We start from the raw sequence: 17989 nt of genomic DNA, 5'->3' as shown, positions 1-17989 counted from the left end.
CCCGCCCCCGTGGCCTCCAACGGTTTCCCCTCCCTGGCGTCGGCCCCTATTCCCTCCACGCCTGCCGTACAGCTCCCCAAGCAGGTGCTGCTTTCGCACGTCACCGGCGGCGGTCTCCAGGTCGAGTTCCGTTTCCTTCGTCGGCCATCCATTCACGGCAAGGAGTACAGCACGATGGAGGTGTACCTCACCAACCACCTGCCCTCCACCGACATCCACTCCGTCAAGCTCTCTGAATCCGTACGTGCACCCTGCTTCGTCGCCCACCGATCGGTGAACAACAACAACCAACACCAACACAACTGACGCGTCGCATTTATTTGTAACAAACAGTCGATCGAAGCGTCGGGCCTTAAGATCATCCCGTTCAGCGAGGTGTCGGTGCTCCCGGCGGGCGCGTCGTTCCAGACGCACATGAACATCGCCTTCACGTCGGCGTCGCAGACGGTCAAGCTAGAGGTGGTCACCGATCGGGGCACCTACTCCGTCTCTGTCAAGCCCCAGCTGGGCGAGCTTCTCCGCCCCATCACCCTTAGCGAGGCCGACTTTGACTCGCGCCAGAGTACGCAGCTCGCCAGCCACCCAGTCGACCTCGCCACCTAGGTGGCGTGATGCTAAACTTTTTCTCTCTGTGTGTGTGCGCGCGTGTGTGTCCGTCTTGCAGAGGAGCTCGGAGGGATGCAGGAGTCGTCGGAACACCTGACGCTGCCACAGGAACTGGCCAGCGGTGGTACCAAGCTGGTCAACAAGGTCCTCGAGCTCATCAACGTCGGGCCTTGCGTCGTCGACGTCAAGGTTAGTCCCCTCTCCCTCGCGCTTTCCGACCACCACACACCTTCTGTCTCTCCCCCTCCCTCCCTCCCTCCCCTTCGCTCTTCGCTCTTTTTTGTGCTGATGTTGTTTTGCGTTTCGTACGGATGCAGGAGGGAACGTACAAGTTTGTGGGCGTGGCCATTTTTGACGAGAAGCCGCTGTTGATCTCTTTGCGGGCGGAAGGCGAGGGAGGTTCGTGCCTGCTGAGGGTCAACTGCGAGGACCCCATCTTTGCCGTCACCGCCAAGAACCTCCTCAAGACCGGCCTCGCTCAGTAAACCTCGACCACTGGCTCCTCCTCATCCCTCCTCCTCCTTTCGTTGTTCTCTCTTCCTTAAAATAAACAATCCTGCAAACACCGACCTCCTCCTTCTTCTTCCTCTACATGTTTAGAAGTCGATCAACATGGAGGCCATTACATCAGCACACGCGCAAAACATTTTGTAAAATAAAACTGAAGTGGTGCACTACATCGCCATAGCGCGACGACTACTGGGTGGAGAGCTCAACGGCGAAGGCCAGGGCGACCTTGGCGAACTCGCGGGCGTGCTCGGGGGAGATCTTGTCCAGGGTGTCGGCCGGGGAGTGGATCGAGGGGTTGTCCTGGTTGAAGGCCGTCTCGAACGGGAAGGTGGACGGGTAGCCCGCCTTGGTCCAGCTCGCATGGTCGCTGCACAAGTGGTTGTTGTGTGGCCACCAACCGCATGTGGTTTGTAGGTTGGAAAAAAAAACCCAAAAAAAAAAACCCACGAGGGTGTGTTGGGCGGTGCCGGGGTACCTGCAGGCGTAGCCGCATCGGGTGTCCACGACGGGGAGGCTGGAATACTCCTTGGCCAGGTCGCGCACGAACTGGGTGAGCGGCGCGCTGACATAGTCCGTCACGATGGCGTACACGGGATTGCCCTTGGCCACGTAGCCGACCATGTCTGATGTGATACACACGACACACATGCACACACACACACACACACAACCCAGTGCCATCCGCTGGTTAACGCTGCGACTCGATGAGCAAAACTAGACCAGGAGGAGGAGGCACCGAGTTGCATCATGCCGGCCACGACCTTGCCCTCTTTCTGGTAGGTGCTCGCAATGGCCTGCGAGCCGCGCAAGCCCACCTCCTCCGCAGCGTAGGCGTGGAACTCGATCGAGCGGCTGCCCCTGAACCCGTTCTTGGCCAGCACGCGGAACACCTCGAGCACCGACGACGAGCCCGACGCTGCATGCGTGTGTGCGTGCGTGCGTGCGCATCGCCGTCAGACTTTGCGGCACATCATTCGCTCGGGCGCGGAGTCAACGCACCATCATCGTCAGCGCCGGGTGCCCTGCCGGTCGACGAATAGCCCACGGAATCCTCGTGGCCGCCGATGATGACCAGTTCGTCGGCATTCTCGCCTTTGTGTCGCGTGTGGGGGGGCAGTCATATAGAGAGGGGGATGGTCAGAGGTGACCACACACAGCAGGCCCGAGGGGAGGGGGACATAGAGGAGGCCCGCCGTACCGGTGCCTTCGATCCGGGCGATGACGGAGGGCTGCGCCCAGGTGTGGTCGAAGAAGCGCACCGAGACGTGCGACTGGTTGCGGCCGAACTCGCTGTACCAGCTGTGCAGCAGCTTCGCGCCTACGCAGCGGAGGAATGAGATGAGAGAAGAGAAGACGAGTGAAAGGCTGTGTGTGTGGCCTGGAGAGAGAGAGGGCACCCTCGACGCCGGTGGTGGAGGTGTAGTAGCGCGTGTAGAGCTGCGACAGGTTGGTGATGGTCTTGGCAATCTCCTCGGCCGACAGCTCCTTCAGCAGCGCGTCGATGTCCTCCTAATTTGAAATTTAATATAACATAATAAAATAAATGAGCCTACTTACTTGTTTATTGCTTATTATTAATTATTATTTAAAACAAATAAAAGTAATAAAGTAATAAAAGTAATAAAATAGAAAATAGAAAAGGCGAAGGAGGAAGGAGGGTAAGGAGCGAGGTACGGGATGACGCGGGGTGAGGGTGGCGGGGAGGGTGGAGGAGGCGAGGCCGTCCACGGGGCCGAGGTCGGGGTGGTCGGTGACGTCCATGAAGTGGATCTTGTCGTTGATGAGCCGTTGGATCTGCTCCTCGGTGCGCCAAACCCGCACGCCCTCATCGAGCTCAATCCAGCGACGGGGCTCTTCGGCCGAAACCGAACCCAGGAACAACAGGGCAGCGGCCACCACCCCCAGTACCAGCGCCCACATCGACCTCTTCATCTTCGCTCTTGTGTTTTTTTTGTTTGTTTTTGGTGTCAGTTGGGTGATAGTGTGGCACAACCAATCACGGAGTAGGATCCAAATAAAATAATATATTATCGGACATCACTCCTGCTCATCTCCACACTGACACTGAAGAAGTAAGTCCTCGATGAACGGTAAGGTGTTTGTTACTTTGGTGGTGGTGCTGGCTGCGCTCGCGGTCTCGGTGACGGCGGTCAAGGACCTCGACTTTGCGCTCGAGTACCGCGGCAAGTGCGACTACTCGGCCGACAAGAACAGCGCCAACTGCCACCTCAAGGCCCAGTCCCAGGAGGTCCTCACTCGCATCAAGTACACGCCCACCCCCCTCCGCCGCCTTTGGCCGTTCAGCGGATCTGTACCCCCCCCAATCTAGGCTAATCGGATCTTGATCGTTTCAAATTGCGATGTCCCATCAAGGGGTGACGGTAATGTGGCGACGAGCGTGAAGAAGCTGATCGGCAGCGTCTCGAACCTGGACTTCTTCACCAGCTACAACTTCACCTCCTACACCTGGACCTCCAAGGGCTCTCTTGTACGCCTCCCCCCCCCGCTTTTCGTTCTTTGTTCCGCTCCCCCGCAATTTTTTTGGGTAAAGGCGCCAAGTGACGTTTTGAGTTTGTGTGCGTGCGTGCGTGCGACAGACGTTCGGTGTGCACACGACGCAGAAGAACCACAAGCTCGAGTTCGAGGACTCGAGCATCGGCCGGATCAACCCGACCCCCACCCACGCCTACGGTTTCGCCACCTCGTGGAAGGTGACCAAGGGCTTCGGCGCTCTCGACCAGGGTGAGTGCAACAATCTAGTGTCGTGGCCGGAGCAAGCACTGACTGACTGACGCACCCGACACACACGCACGACACGCACTCAACAACGCGACACACACGCGCACACGCACAGCCGTGGGCCTCATCACCGCGAACGGCGTGTTCGACTTTGAGACCAGCGAGGTTGTCGTCGGCGTCATCGGTATGCGTGCAAAAAAGAAATCCCATGCATGTTCTCATTACTGATCGCTCTGCCTTTCTCTTTCACCACCCCCACCCCCCTAGGCGTCATCTACTACAAGGGCAACAGCAACAGCACCATCATCGCCAACTAAGCGCTCCCACTGTGGGTGTTGTCCGTCACCACCAGAATCAGAAATGCATCTTTCGTTCTCTTTACATTACACCCCCCGCGTTTCTGCGGATTAGAAGTCCTCGGAGAGCTCGTCCTCCTCGAGCACCACACGCCTCTTCTTCTTGGGCGTCTCCCGGGTCACCTCTACCACTTCCTGCTCCCCTTCGTCGTCTCCCTCGCCGTCGTCGTTGTCTTCGCCCATGTCGTCCAGCACCACCCCAGCGCTGAGGTCCAGCTTCTCCGCCTCGGCCTCGGCCTCCTCTGCTTCGTCCTCCGCATCGCGGGGCGTGCTCGTGGTGTTGCCGTTCTTCTCGTCGTCGAACCTCTCCCTGTCCTGACGCGCCATCTCCTCATATTTCTGTGCGTGTGCGGTGTGCGGTGAGTGCGTGTCGTGCGGTTTGCGAATTGGGGTGAGGGATTGTGTGTGAACCTGTTTGTCTTCGGGGGAGAGGGCCTTCCAGGCCTCGGCGAGCTTCTTGGTGACGTCGCCAAACTTGAGCTCCGGGTTCTGGGCCTTCACCTCGGCCCGCTTGTCCGACGTGAAGTAGATGTAGGCCGACCGCGCCCTCTTCGGACCCTTCTCCTCCCCCCTCACCTTCTTCTTGTTGCTCTCCTTCGTCTTCCTAATCTTTTGCTTCTTCTTTTGATTGGTGCCGATCTCCCCTTCGTCATCGTTGGCCTTCGCCTCCTTGTCCGACTTCCTCTTCCTCTTCGGCGTCGAAGTCGTCTTCTTCGCCGAAGGCTGCTGCTGCTCGTCAGCCGACACCACATCGCGATCATCGGCGCTGCTCGTCGCCTCAACGTTGAGCTCGCGGGCCGCAGGCGGCTTGCAGTTGGGGTTCAGGGCCAGGCCCGGCATGGCCGCGCTGATGCTGCGCTGCCACTGGGGCGTCGCGCACTTCTGGGCGTGGTTGCTTGGGCCGTAGCCGCGCTTGGCCGGGGAGGCGCTACCGCCGCCGGCAGCGCGGGCCAGGACCTTTGGGCCGCTGGCGCGCGAGGCGGAGCCGGACGATGAGCTCTTCTTCTGTGGCGCACCAGCCCCCGACGAACGCGACGCACGAGTACGAGCCATCTTTTGTTGTTGTGTTGTTGTCGAGGATCTAAGTGGGTGTCTTACTACAAGTGCTGATACTTGTATGAATGGATTGACGGAAGATGGACGAAGATGAAAGCACAAAACGAAAACGTTGTTTGTAACTGCTCCACCAACGGTCATGGCAAAATGGCGCCAAAACACGAAATTTCGGATACCCGACGGAAAAATTACATAATTTTTGAGCTGTGGCCTCCGTGCGGCATCAGGCGTCGCTCACGGTGGCCGGCCTCCTCTCGAAGAGCACCATCAAGCCACTGCACCAGCGAAGGGAAAAGGGAAATGAGATGCGGGGCGGGGTGGGGCGAGGAATGGAGTGATGAAGTATTGACGACGCATACCGGGGCTTGAGAGTGATCTCGAGAGCGCCCTCGACCTTGGCGTCCGGGGTCAGGCGGAACGTGTAGTTCCTGAGCAGGCCCGCCAGCACGATCTGCAGCTCCAGCTCCGCCATCGCCTTACCGAGACCTGCACAGAACCACCACGCAATGAGGTGTGTGTCGTGTCGTGTCCTGTCGCGTCGTGTGTGTGTGTGTGCGAGCGCGCGCGCGCGCGCGTGTGTGTCGTGCGTGTGTTGACGTACAGTTGCGTGGGCCGGCGCTGAAGGGCATGTACTTGGGGTCGCTGGAGGAGATGTCGAGGAAGCGCTCGGGCTTGAAGGCCATGGGGTCCTCCCACAGCTTGGCGTCGGTGAAGAGCGGGTAGAAGGGCACCCACACCGACGTGCCCTTGGGCACCGCGAAGCCGCAGATCTCCGCGTCGGCATTGAGGTCGCGCGCCGAGCCCATCGGCGACACCGGCGTGAGGCGCATGCTCTCCTTCATGATCAGGTCCAGCTGCTTCATCTTCTTCAGGTCCTCGTGCGTCGGGAAGCTTCGGCCCTCCATCACCTCGTCGACCTCCGTGCGGCACCGCTCGGTGACGTCGGGGTTCTGCAGCATGTGGTACAGCGTCCAGGCCAGCGCTGCGACAAGCACCGGTCAGCCCACATGCGCGACCACAACGCACGGAGCACGCATGGAAGTGGTGGCTTTAGGGGGAGAGGGGTACTGTGCGCCGAGGTCTCGTGGCCGGCGGCGATGAAGGCGCCCAGCTCGCGGGCGATTTGTTCGTCGGGCATCTTCTCGCCGGTCTCCGAGTCGACGCTGGTGAGGAGGATGGTGAGGAGGTCGTTGATCTCCTCCCAGTTCTCCATCGCCCGCCGCTTCTCGATCGCCTTCCACCCATAGCTGTGCACAATGTGCCTACAATGATTGGTGCCGTTCGCGCGTACGGTCATCGAGCGTCAGCGTGACAAGTTCGGAGTTAAAAACGGGCGCGTGGCTGAGTGCGTGCGGTGGTACGTGCGTGCGTGTGCGGGGTGTGTGCGTGTGTGTGGTACATGTTCTCAACGAGGCGCTGGGTGCCCTTGGTGTAGTAGTTGCGGAGCGGGTTGGAGATGCGCTTCTGGATCTCGAGGAGGCCCTCGGCGAGGGCGGCCTGCACGGCCACCTCCCTGCCGGACAGGGCGTCGAACGACTCACCGTAGATTGTCCGCCCAATCACGTCCTGCACAAAGCAAAGCAATACGTGTAAGAGAGAGTGTGCGTGTGCGTGCGTGTGCGTGTGCGTGTGCGTGTGTGTGTCGTGTGTGTGGTGCGCTAGAAGGTGGAGCGCACGAGAGTGAGGCGGCAGAAGAGGTCGTCGGCGTCGAACGGAGTGCCCTTGGGCTTGGCGTCGAGGGCGTTGAAGAGATTTTGGGTCTCCTCGACCATGATCCCGTGCAGTGCCCGCACCGAGCTGCCGGAGAAGACCGGGCTCGTGATGCGCCTCTGATGCGAGCGCAACCCGAAAAGTCAGTATTGAGCGAGGCACCCGTCACGGGCGTGGGGTTGGTGCGCGCACCTGCTTTCGCCACCAGTCGCCCTCGCCCAGGAAGAGCACGGGAGCGTGGAAGCGCTTGAACGGATCGTAGAAGGAGCCCTTCCTGATGTAGAAAAGAGACGTGATGAGTCGACGCGAGCGGGACAGAGAAGAGAAGAGAGGGAGAGCTCGAACGACGAGTGTCGAGGGGTGGAGGGGTTCTACGTACACTTCGGACTTCATGGCGATCTTGGCGGCGGGCGGGTCGGTCACGACCAGCATGCGCACCCCTCCGTCCGGGTTCCTGGGCAGGCACGAGGCCCAAGAAAAGAGTCAGCCAGGGTCCTTCGGACCTTTTCCCCAGGGCTTATTAATAACGAATAAAAAAAAACAAAAATTATTGAATCGTTAAATAAATGATATAAAATGATAAATTAATACAAAGTAAAAGCAATAAATGCGGTGGTGGGTACTTGATCTGGAAAATAGGTCCGTGGTGGTTGGCGAATTCGGCGAGGAGGAGGTGGGTGTCCTTGGAGAAGGCCAGCCGGAGGCCCTGCGTCAGCGTCAAGGCCGGAATGTTGGCTGCCCACTCGTACCCCTTGGCCGCCTGACATTACCCCCCCCCCAAATAAACAACCACAAAGTACTTTGCGATTAGCTGGCCGGGCAGCAGCCCCAGACTTGGCTGTGTGAGCAGTCGACTACTACGTGCCTTGGGCTTGAGGAGGTAGTAGGCCAGGAGGACGGCAGCCACGGCTGTGAGTATAGCCACGCCCCACATCTTTGCGTGCGTGTGTTTTGAAGAAGAGACGAGACGAGATGAACCCTTGCGGACACGAACAGCTAGCCGCACCGGAGCTGGTGTGGTGTGCAACACAGCTGTGTTGCAGAGCTCCCAGAGAAGGTATTTTGAGGGGTTTGATTATATTATTGGTTGCCATTTACAAAATGCAGACAGGGGATTGGGTGTAAATATGGAAAAAACGGTGATAATTCAGGTGGCGGCCAATCATGGCACGCGTCGCTTGGCCAAGGAGCCATGGTGGTGCGGTCCCTTTAGACCGGGGTGAGGGTGAACGAAGGGTGGGTGACATAGACGTCCAGGGAGAAGCGGCCCAGCGCACCCGGCTCGTGCGTGCACACGATGATGCCGTACTCCACGCCCTTGTGCAGCTTGTACTTGGCGCTCGCTGGACAAGGAAGACGACAACCACAGTTGAGGAAGCGAGTGGTGAAGGCGATGGTGAAGATGGGATTACCTTCGGTGCCCTTGACGAAGGTGACCTCCTTGGAGAGGAAACGCTTGTCCCGGCGGGTGATGAGGTAGAACCCGATGGTGTTGGCCGCGGGCAGGGGCTGGGAGACGACCACGACCACCTCCACTCCGTGCTTCACCGCGCCGCCGGTGGACTGCATCTTCCACCCGCCGATGGCCGTGCCCGGCATGGGGGACGTCAGGCGGAACTGCGGGTTCGTGTGGAATGTCGGATGGCCCGAGCAGCCGCCCGCATTCCTGGCCGTCCATTGGCCCTGCAGCCCATATAGATGGCGAGAATGTGAGTGTCGTGTGCGTGTGCGGTGGTGAATGAGCGTGTGGGACGTGTGCCGTGTGTCGTACCGGAGCGAAAAGCTTGGTATAGTTGTAGGAGGAAGTGGTGGATTCGATGTGTTCGTTGGCGTAGAGGTTGAGCGCGAATTTGGTCTCGATGAACGGGTTGAAGGTGCACGGCAGGATGGTGTAGATGCCCGGCTCCTTCAGCGTCACCAGCTCACCGACTGAGCGCCACCACAATGACCACCCGATGAGTGTGTGCGTCACCAATTTTGCAGGCCGTGTTTGCTGTGATGTGCGCGTACCTTCCACATCATCAACAAAGTCGCTCTTGTGGAGCAGATTGCTTGGGTCGATGGTCATCACCGCTCCCCCGTCTGTAGGTATGCATCATCATCATTGATTGGGTGCCGTGATTGCGCTACCATCGCCCAAAGTCGTAGAAGCACCGCACCTTCGTTTTTAAGGAGGTAGTAGCCGATGTGGGGCATGTCCTCCTCGGTCTCGGGCTGAGAAAGCAGCGCGTAGAGCTTGACCGGCGCCTGCCGCACCTTGAAGTGGTACTGGGGGTTGTTGCGCCAGGAGGGGTGGTTCTTGCAGCCGCCGCCGCGCCCGTCGCGCCAGTCGCCCTCCATCGAGAGGTGGTAGTGTTCCGCCGGCGAGAGCGCGATAGCCGTCAGGTCGTCGTCGCTGGTGACGCTCACCGTGAAGTCCTGGGCAGAGGGGGAGGGGGCAAGCGCCAGTGAGTCCGAGGAGCAGATGGGGCGGCGGTGGTTGGTGCCGACGTACGTTCTCCATCTCGGGGTCAAAGGTCGCCGGGATGAGCACGTAGGGCAGGGGCGAGGCCTTGACCGTGATGGTCATGGACACTGAGCGCCGCGGTGCCGTGAGCGACCAGGCGCGTGCACGGGAAGTGGATGGGGATACCTGAAGCACGGTCTGTGAACGGGGTCGACTCGATCAGGTTCTCCTGGTCGAGGTGGCACAGCATGAACGAGTCCTCTGTGTGGCGCACCGGCCAATCAGCCACCAAGTTGCGTTTAATTGTAAAGAAATGGCAACGTTTGGTGAGGGCCACGGTGGGATGGCGCGGGTACCGGAGCTCTGGCCCAGGTAGAGTCCGATGGGCAGCAGGGCGGTGGTGTCGATTTGGGCCAGGGTGATGGTGAGGACGCGCGTTTGCTTGACGTGGAGCAGGTACTGCGGGTTGTTCCTCCACGTGGGATAGTTGACGCATCCGCCGGCACTCTCGCCCTTCCACCGGCCATGCACTTCGTACACACCAACCCGTGCATGCAACAATGGGTGCTCCGCTGAGCCGACCATTCATACCACATACACAACACAGGCCACACACACCACCGCACACGTGAACAGGGGAAATGGTGATGGGGAGTTATACCCTCAAGGCCTCGATTCGCATCGTCCTCGTACTGCTGGGAGGAGTGAATGGCCGGTGCCGCGGTGCTGTGTGAAGTCTCCGGCAATGAGTCATGGAACTGCATGGGAAGATGGTGTGGAGTATTCATCCTGGGGGGGAGAGGTTTACCTGGCATCGCACAGCGTAAGTATCGGCTGCGCCTGACTTTGCGCTTCGAGCGAGAAGCGGCCCTCCTCACCCACGTTGGTCGTGCTGGGGATGACGTAGTAGACCTTCCCTTGCTCCACTGGGAACGACACCGAAACTATGCGCCGTTGTACGGAGTGAGAGCCAGTGAGGGAAGGGGCCAAACGGGGGCACACAAGCCAGGCCCGAACAATCATGTGTTGCGTACCGGTGGCGCGGTTGGCCTCGCTGCGAACGACGAAGGAGTTGTGGTGGAACCCGGGCATGCGTCTGGATGTCCCGGTCGCCTTCTGGTCCACGGCCATGACGGAGAGCACTACGAACAGCTTCCGGTTGTCTGTTTGCGCATTGCACGGCACGCGAGCTCGTCAGATCAAAAAGGTGCTGCAACAAACCCTTTGAGTTGTGACAGTGGCTGTGGCGTCTTTACCGGTGCTGAGGGTGAGGTTGGCCTTCTCGACCGGATCGGCAAAGCAAAGGGTGTACTGCGGGTTGTTGCTCCACGTCGGGCCGCTGCCCGCAGCTCCCTTGCCCTTCCACTCGCCCTGCGATCAGAGTGGAATGAGTGAGCAAAAAGTACCGTAATGAAGTACGAGAGTGTCAACGGAGCGCCCAGGACGCACCTCGAGCAGATGCTTCTTCAAGTCGACCTTCGCGATGGGGCCGAACTCAACCCCAGCGTCTTGCTGGGCGTACACTGCGCAACGGCCCGAGTTAGCGTGACCACATGGAACGGGCATGGGAGGAGTGAGGGAGGCAAGGGGCCTTACCGACAAGGGTAAATCGGTCGCGGATGCCGGGGCGGAAGGTGCAGGGGACTAGGAGGTAGTTGCCCGGCTTCAGGGTCATGGTGAGCGCAACTGGAGTAGCGCAATAGAGGAAAATGACTAAGTTGAGTTTACGCTCTGGACGTCGTCAACGGGTCCAATCGCGAATGTGGTGGAAGCGCGCACCCTCCTGCGAGTTGACAAAATCGCTCTTGGTGGTGATGTGCTTGCTGTTGATGAGTGAGTTACGCGCGGTGCCTGCGCGGAAGCGAGATGGAGAGTTAGTAAGGGACTGTGCCGCGCCGAGGGCGAGAGTGTGGTTGTAAAGCGTGTACCGTTGGTACTGCGCAGGATGTAGAAGCCGTGGTGAGGGAACTCGCCCTTGCGATCATCGACGGCCTGAGATTGTGTGAGTAGTGACTCAACGAGGTGCTGAGAGGCAATGAGCGGTGTGGGGGCGGGAGTGACCGCGAACCTGGAGGATGGTGAGTCGAGTGGTCTGCGGCACGGTGAGGAAGAACTGGGGATTGTTCTTCCAGGAACCGTTGTTGGCACATCCTCCGCAGCTTTCAGCGGTCCATTCGCTCTAAGAGACGGATTGGCGCCCACAGCACATTGCCGATCAAAGAATGGTCAGACCGCGCTCACGGGTATCGGCCCTCTGGTGCTTGCGTGCGTGTGCGTGCGCGTGTGCGAAGAGCGAGGTGGGGAGTCACACCTTGGCGCTGAGAACCACGGGCACCTCGGTGATTTGCTCGAAGACAATCTGCTTCTCGCTGTAGACCACCACGTTGTACTTGCTCTGCACTCCGCGGTTCAGCGTGCACGGAATGAGGATGTACTCGCCCTCCTGCAGGGTGAAGTCCTCCGAAGCTGCAGAGCGAGAAGAAGGGGTCAGACTGGAAGTGGATCCAAGACATCAATCGCGCTGAGGTGACGTACTCTCTCTGCCCTTGCGGAACACCGTGCCAGCGAGCATGTCCTCCCGCTTGATCACCAGCAAGCGTTGCTTGCCTGCAGGCAGTACGTTCACATGACGCGGTGTCAGAGAACCGATGGACAAAATGTAGAGGGGCATGTGCAAGTGAGTATTACCCTCGGTCTTGAGCAGATAGAACCCGATGGGCGGGTAGGCTCCGATGCGGGATTGGCTGGCTTTGCTGCGGATGGAGGGCTGCGAGACCAACACGGCCAAGTCGCACCCTCCCGCGGGCACCCTGCGTTGGCACCGACGAGCGAGCGTGAGCCACCACACTTCCCGTGCTTGGGGGGGGCAAGTTGAGACCCAACCTGATGTAGTACTGCGGGTTGCCTCGCCACGCTGCCGTGTCTGCGCTGCCGCCGGCAGTCGGCCCCTTCCATTCGCCCTGGTCGTGTTGAGCGAAAGCAAAGGGGGCTGGTGGTCAGTGACGCAGTAGCGGCCGCGGCGGAAGCGGTATGAGGGGGGGAGGCGATGGTACGGTGGCGGTGTGGTGGTGCCAGTCGCTGGGTATCTGCGAGCACAGATAGATGCAGGTGAAGTACTTGACAAAGTCCTCAAAGCACATCCAAAAGACGCCGTCGTCAGCATCCACGATGTCGAGCCGTTTCTGGTATTGCCCACGCAGGGGAGGGTGCGTGAGTGGAAGATTTGGAAGAAGGGCTGGCGACGGCGCTTGGATCTAAGCGGGGGTACCTTGATCTGCTGTGTCCACAGGGGCGACTTGTCGGACCAATCGCCGTCCCATTCTTCTCGCCCCACGGGTTCCTAGAAGCAGGCGTGACGTCAGCACTGGGAGAGGGGGTGCAGGGGAGTGAAGAGAAAGAGAGACAGTCCAGCACCTGATCTTGAGCATCTTGACGCCGTCGACGGTCTGCACATCTATCAAACCGTACGCGTGGTTCTATGCGTGCGTGCGCGTGATAAACGGTGAGTCTCTATGACCACGATGCCGAAGAATAAGAGGACGCGGGGCGTACGCAGAGGATGCCCCTGACTTCCGTGTTTTTGGAGTCAGCTCGCGAGCAGCCGATGAGGTGGTGCAGCGAGAAGTACTTGACCAAACGCTCCCACATCTTCCCGTTCTTGATGTCACGCTGCGCCTCGTCCGAAGTCAGCACACTACGTGTCGACAGGTTGCACAAACAAAAGTAGGATGGTCAGTGCTGTCTTGTGTTGCCCTGTGCTGCGCGTCGTTCATGTGTGCGGCAGTAGTGAAGTACGACGTGAGGCGTACATCTCGTGCGGAGGACAGCCCGTGAGGTCGTGGAAGGCGTCGCCCTCGCTGCCCGACTCGAGGGCCTCGTACGAACGGTGTACTTTGGCATAGGCCTTCTCCAGAATCATCACCCAGAACTCATTGGCTACGGCCAAACCGAGTCACATCAGCCGACGATAACTTGATTCAAAAAAACCACGGCACAAAGCTGCGCGACCGAGGGAAAGACATACGATCTCGGCTGTGTGCGTAGATCGGCTTGCCCTCCGGTGTGCAAGGAATCCAATCGTCAACGACGACTGGCGTCCACTCGCTGCCCATCCAGAATTGGACTGAGTACCTGCATTCGAATCAGGGTTGGTGGTGAGCGAATGCTGTGTATTGCGGGGCGGTCCCTCCCGCTCCCAGAGAGTGAATCAGGGAGAATGTAGTATTGGGTGTACGTACACTCCCCAACGGCTGTACTCGGATGTGTTGAACAGGTTCATCAGCAAGTTGGGATAGAGGGCGATCACTGCGGAGTTGGGTGCGCGTGGTGCGTGTGTTAGCCAAATGGAGCTTGAGCGAGCGTACAGGGAAGAGGTGGGGGAATACCCGAGAGAGGACCCAGGAACCAGCAGTCTCCCAGGGTGCCTTGGAGGATGTCGTCCGGCTCAACGCCATCCACGAAGAGGGACGGCTTGGGGCAGATCTCCTCGATGCGCTTCCACACCACCTTTTCCCCTGTATATGCGATGGGGTGTGTGCGTGTGTGCGTATGTGTCAGGCATGCATAAGCGGACTGGGCAGTCAACTGTATCTGTGAGATGAGAACGTTGCGCACCCTTGTGCCTCTCTGGATTCTTCCAGATCGACGAGTCCTTGGGCTCGAAGTCGGGATCGGTCCACTTTTGCTTCACCCGACTGCACACCTCGACGATCCGCTTGTGCTCCTCCGGCAGCCCCTGCACTTCCTCGCTGGCGATCGGCATCCGGGCAAACGAGGACATCACCACGCTCTGCATGAGCTTGGACGACGCGTCCCGCACCTGTGTGGAAGTCGGGCGTGAGTCGACCCACACCAGAGTGAGCAGGAAAAGAACGAAAAAGAAGGGGGGTTACGCCGTTCTCCTGGTATCCCTTGGCGAATTGGACGCCCTTGGACGGCGTGGCGAACTTCCTGGGGCTGACCGCGGACGCCCGGGGCTTGGCCGGCTCCAAGGCCTGAGCCTCGGCCGGGGCCTTGCGCACAGGGACCGGTGTGTCTTTCCGGTCCGCGGTCGCGCGGCCCTGCACTGCCATGAGCGGCTTCGGGGCCGGTGGCTGGTCATCGGCGGACCTGTTGTGGGAGAGTTCGGGGCGAGAGCGCGTTGGCGGAGGTGCAGGCTTGGCGCTCCCGGCCTCGGGGCGCGCTGGTGGCGTAGCATCGGACGTTTTGCGCGCCGGCACTGCTGGCGTGGCTTCTGCGGCGGGCAGCCCCGCCGCGCTATCTCCGTCGTCTTCCTCGGCGATAGCAGCAGCGATGGCAGCGGCTCGCCTGGCTTTCTCGGTCTCTCTGGCCCGGGCGGTCTCCTCGGCTTGCCTACGGCGCTCGGCATCCCTCTGCTCGCGCTTGAGTTGCGTCAGGCGCTCGGCCTCGCGCTTCATAGCTCCTCCTTGCGTTGCATCCTCTCGCGCAGCGCGCGCTCGCGCTCCAGCTTGGCGGCGCGCTCCTTCTCAGCGAGGAGGTCCTCGCGGCTCTTCATACGCTCGAGCCCCTTTGAATCCGGCGCCGGCGCCCCCAGGAGGCCTCCTGAGAGCGGCTGCTTCTCCTCCGCTGCAGCGGCGGTCTGTCCGGTTGGCGCTTGGGCCGCAGCTGGTCTGCTGATTGCTTGGCGGTTGAAGCCCTGGATGGTCGACTTGAGCTTCTTGCCCTCGCCTTTCTCGACGGCACTCACCTTCTCGGTCGCCTGGGGCGGAGGAGCCACGTGGACCTGAAAGCGTTGGACATGAGGAAAATGTTAGAGCAAATAAATAAGTAAATGGAGAGCGTCCACAAGTGGTCGACGAAGGCTTTGGGGTGGGGGGGGGCATACGTCTACACTCTCGCCAGTCACGAGGAAGCTGGCCTGTTGAGCCTGGCCACCGCTCAGGAGACCCATTAGACCGCTTGCGGCCAGCTGCTGCTCCCACGAGACTGCAGCGGCAGCTGTGGGAGAGAGAATTGGGGGACGTGTACTCAGCCGAGAATGAAGAGCAAGGATGGGTTGCTGGTGGCGGCGGTACCTGCAGGCGCGGTCTGCTTCTCCTTCTCCTTCTCCTTCTTCCTACCGAACATCCTTCTCCTCTCTTTTTCGTTGGGCAGGCGTCACCCCTCCTGGTCCTCCTTGTTGTGTCGGTCCAGGGCCTTGAGGGGTTTCTTTCCATTTCCTCAAGGCCACAAAAGGAAAGGCGATCGGCTTTAGGACAAGTCGTCTGCCACGCGCAAGCTTGAAAAATCAAAATTAATCACAAAAATATATTTAGTGAGCTCGAACAACAAGGGAGGTGGGGGGGGCGACTTAGAGGTATTTGTTGACGAGCTCGATGGCCACGAATGCGGCGCCGTTGGTGGGGAACGACCGGAGCATGCACGGCGTGAAACCGCGCCAGAATCCGATCCACCTGCCGAGAAGACAGTCAAGACATGATGCGATCGCCTGAGAAACGGAGAGGGGAAAGGTACCCTTCGCTCTGGTAGATCTTGGTAACGCACTCCCTGACTGACTTGTAGGGCCTGTCTGGGCCGTCTGGCTGCGTGGCCATCCGGTTCTTGATCACTGCAGCGCGAGGGTCGTTGGTTATGCCCAGCCGAATGAATCTCAACCCAGCCCGGCGATTGAATGGGAGGATGCACAGTACCATCGAACGGATATGAAAGAGACCACAAAGCGGTGGCCGCGATGCCGCCGCAGAGGAAGTTCATGATTATGGGTGTCATCCAGTTGGCCCTCTTTTGGAACTCTCGCTGTATGTGCCCAGATTGTTTAGAGACACGAAAGGCGCCGAGGTTGCGGTGGTCGGGTGGTACCTTGGTATACTCATAGGAGGCAAAATAAACGCCGCAGAAGGTACGGAAGTAGACGGTGCCCCAGAAACCCTTGTACAAACCGAGAACGCCGCCCTCCTTGACCACTTTCCTGTAAAATTGAACACAAGTTAACACTTTCTTGGGCCTGTTCCATACATAGAAGACCGTGCACACCGGGGGGGGGGTGAGCCAGTACCTGATGCAGTCGATGGGGCCTTTGTACTTCTGGGTGGTAGGGTCGGCGTACTGAACCTGGAGCCGCGCTTTGACCTGCTCGATCGGTGTGACTGGCAGAGAGGGGCGGGTTGAATGATTGAGATCAAGGCCAACACAATCAGGGCGCAAGCAGGAAGAAGAGGTACCAATTGCTACCGATGTCCAACCACCAACCATGCCAGCGAGGGCAATCTCAGGGATGCTGAGCTGCCTGCCAGCGCCTTCGCCGAGCCACCGTCTGGTGTTCAGGTAGGCACCCACCATCACCTGCATTGCAGTGAACCACAAGAACGGTGAGGCCAATGGCGACGACAAAAAGGGTCAGGGCGTCGAGCGAGGCGGTACCGTGTCGATCAAGCTCCAGCCGAACAGCGGCAGGGCCGCACCCTTGTAGAGGGCACGCAGGCCCTCCGTCCGCACGGTGGTTGTGAGGCAGTGCAGGGGTCCTCGGAAGCGCCCGTAGCCGCCCTCTGTCTGCAGCCTCACCTGTCACACAGAAGAGAATAACGGGTGAGTGGTCCTGTCGGCCCCAGGTCCGGTCGAGGAAACCGGAAGGGAAAGAAAAGAATGGGAGAATGACGGAAACGGCCGGAGAACGAAGCCGGGAGTGGTGTCGGATTGGGGGGGGGGAACAAAAGAATACCTTGAGCGTGTCGAAGGGGTGACCGACCACCAGCTGCGAAACATGCGTGCGATGCAGGGTTAGGGTAAAAGGTTTGTATTTTTTTATTTATTTTGTTATTTAAAGTTGCATGTTTCACAAATCATACCTTCGCAACTCCCGAAGCAGTGCCGGCGAGGAAGCCCTTGAAGTCAACCCCCTCCTTCTTCTCTGCTGCCGCGCTCATCTCGTTTACTCTTCGCTCCGTTGCGCGACCGGAGGGAAAGGCAAGTATTGCTCGACCGTTACGAACTCCATTTTTCTCTGCCTTTCTCTACATTCTTTTCTCTGCTGCCCTCGTTCAAGCCAGAGAAGTTGGGTGGTTGTGGTAGTTCTGGCTCGTTGGCGACAGACGCACCGTTTCTCTTGTCACCTTTTGCGAACGACAGCCACTTGCTGGTAGTCGCCCTCAACCACGTTCGCGCTCGTCCCTAAAAAGGGGTCGCGCACGCACACATAAGTACGACCTTGACCACCAGGAGAGCCTGGCTGTGCAGTTCGAACGTTCTTGGCTCTGGGCAACGGCTACTCGACCAAGATAGTTTTTTCGCCATTCATTCCAAATCAATCAATTGAATCAAGAAGAAACGCGGGAGCGAGTGGAAAAGGATGGAAGGAGGAGCAGGAGGAGCCAGCTCTGCCGCGGGTGGTGGCCAGGGGGTACCCGCTCTGCCCAACATTACCTTTAGTTTCGGTACGTACCTGATCTTCCCGTCTCTCCTCATCATTGGCCCCCTTTCAGTAATTTCCACATGAACTCCCTCAATCTCCCCAATAACTACGGAATCGATTTGAACCCTAATCATAAAATGTACATTCGCTTAATCGACAGATGGCGAAGATTCTGGCAACCGGACCCCCACGAGCGAG

At 59.2% G+C, this 17989-nt stretch overlaps 9 protein-coding genes across 9 annotated transcripts in view; 3 read left to right on the top strand and 6 right to left on the bottom strand.

Annotated features, from left to right (window-relative positions):
* Positions 1–174: 174 nt before the first annotated feature.
* Positions 175–1091, top strand: ACA1_236360 (AP3 complex beta3B subunit; the record flags this gene model as incomplete). The annotated part of the gene is made up of 4 exons (XM_004341084.1): positions 175–240; positions 334–562; positions 665–795; positions 924–1091. The coding sequence occupies 4 exons, from the start codon at positions 175–177 to the stop codon at positions 1089–1091; spliced, it is 594 nt and encodes a 197-aa protein (XP_004341132.1).
* A 211-nt stretch (positions 1092–1302) lies between these two features.
* ACA1_236350 (peptidase, M20/M25/M40 superfamily protein) lies at positions 1303–3048 on the bottom strand (the record flags this gene model as incomplete). Its single annotated transcript, XM_004341083.1, has 7 exons — positions 1303–1483; positions 1592–1739; positions 1853–2032; positions 2116–2208; positions 2315–2434; positions 2514–2625; positions 2872–3048. 7 exons carry the CDS (start codon positions 3046–3048, stop codon positions 1303–1305), a joined length of 1011 nt encoding a protein of 336 aa, XP_004341131.1.
* A 151-nt stretch (positions 3049–3199) lies between these two features.
* ACA1_236340 (uncharacterized protein) lies at positions 3200–4172 on the top strand (the record flags this gene model as incomplete). Its single annotated transcript, XM_004341082.1, has 5 exons — positions 3200–3381; positions 3490–3604; positions 3714–3858; positions 3971–4039; positions 4123–4172. The coding sequence occupies 5 exons, from the start codon at positions 3200–3202 to the stop codon at positions 4170–4172; spliced, it is 561 nt and encodes a 186-aa protein (XP_004341130.1).
* Positions 4173–4262: 90 nt separating this feature from the next.
* ACA1_236330 (HMG (high mobility group) box domain containing protein) lies at positions 4263–5264 on the bottom strand (the record flags this gene model as incomplete). The annotated part of the gene is made up of 2 exons (XM_004341081.1): positions 4263–4550; positions 4623–5264. 2 exons carry the CDS (start codon positions 5262–5264, stop codon positions 4263–4265), a joined length of 930 nt encoding a protein of 309 aa, XP_004341129.1.
* Positions 5265–5490: 226 nt separating this feature from the next.
* On the bottom strand, positions 5491–7911 carry ACA1_236320 (cytochrome p450 superfamily protein; the record flags this gene model as incomplete). Its single annotated transcript, XM_004341080.1, has 10 exons — positions 5491–5542; positions 5627–5753; positions 5869–6249; positions 6336–6514; positions 6667–6833; positions 6944–7096; positions 7170–7251; positions 7357–7431; positions 7601–7712; positions 7839–7911. 10 exons carry the CDS (start codon positions 7909–7911, stop codon positions 5491–5493), a joined length of 1401 nt encoding a protein of 466 aa, XP_004341128.1.
* A 275-nt stretch (positions 7912–8186) lies between these two features.
* Positions 8187–14218, bottom strand: ACA1_236310 (calpain family cysteine protease domain containing protein; the record flags this gene model as incomplete). Its single annotated transcript, XM_004341079.1, is given in 31 exon segments — positions 8187–8320; positions 8390–8660; positions 8749–8906; positions 8988–9059; positions 9137–9395; positions 9472–9551; positions 9610–9684; positions 9780–9953; positions 10085–10149; positions 10232–10349; positions 10458–10586; positions 10680–10794; positions 10873–10946; positions 11020–11109; positions 11203–11274; positions 11352–11415; positions 11492–11602; positions 11735–11889; positions 11959–12030; positions 12112–12233; positions 12307–12383; positions 12477–12605; positions 12692–12763; positions 12781–12787; positions 12838–12869; positions 12976–13117; positions 13233–13359; positions 13448–13554; positions 13662–13728; positions 13809–13937; positions 14038–14218. 31 exon segments carry the CDS (start codon positions 14216–14218, stop codon positions 8187–8189), a joined length of 3480 nt encoding a protein of 1159 aa, XP_004341127.1.
* A 618-nt stretch (positions 14219–14836) lies between these two features.
* ACA1_236300 (uncharacterized protein) lies at positions 14837–15510 on the bottom strand (the record flags this gene model as incomplete). Its single annotated transcript, XM_004341078.1, has 3 exons — positions 14837–15166; positions 15269–15369; positions 15459–15510. 3 exons carry the CDS (start codon positions 15508–15510, stop codon positions 14837–14839), a joined length of 483 nt encoding a protein of 160 aa, XP_004341126.1.
* Positions 15511–15733: 223 nt separating this feature from the next.
* On the bottom strand, positions 15734–17306 carry ACA1_236290 (mitochondrial carnitineacylcarnitine carrier protein; the record flags this gene model as incomplete). Its single annotated transcript, XM_004341077.1, has 8 exons — positions 15734–15836; positions 15898–15991; positions 16074–16179; positions 16243–16351; positions 16439–16512; positions 16633–16725; positions 16804–16932; positions 17229–17306. The coding sequence occupies 8 exons, from the start codon at positions 17304–17306 to the stop codon at positions 15734–15736; spliced, it is 786 nt and encodes a 261-aa protein (XP_004341125.1).
* A 422-nt stretch (positions 17307–17728) lies between these two features.
* ACA1_236180 (uncharacterized protein) overlaps positions 17729–17989 on the top strand; it is a gene marked incomplete at both ends in the record, with an annotated part of 2621 nt that continues 2360 nt past the window's right edge. The window contains one exon of the mRNA XM_004341076.1: positions 17729–17779. Within this exon, the coding sequence (XP_004341124.1) occupies positions 17729–17779 (51 nt within the window). The remainder of the gene's footprint in view (positions 17780–17989) is intronic.

The sequence above is a fragment of the Acanthamoeba castellanii genome, assembly GCF_000313135.1.
Source record: "Acanthamoeba castellanii str. Neff unplaced genomic scaffold scf7180000084762, whole genome shotgun sequence".
Taxonomy (NCBI): Eukaryota; Discosea; order Longamoebia; family Acanthamoebidae; genus Acanthamoeba; species Acanthamoeba castellanii.
The sequence above is the reverse complement of the archived record's forward strand: the minus strand, read 5'-3'. Positions and strand labels throughout refer to the sequence as shown.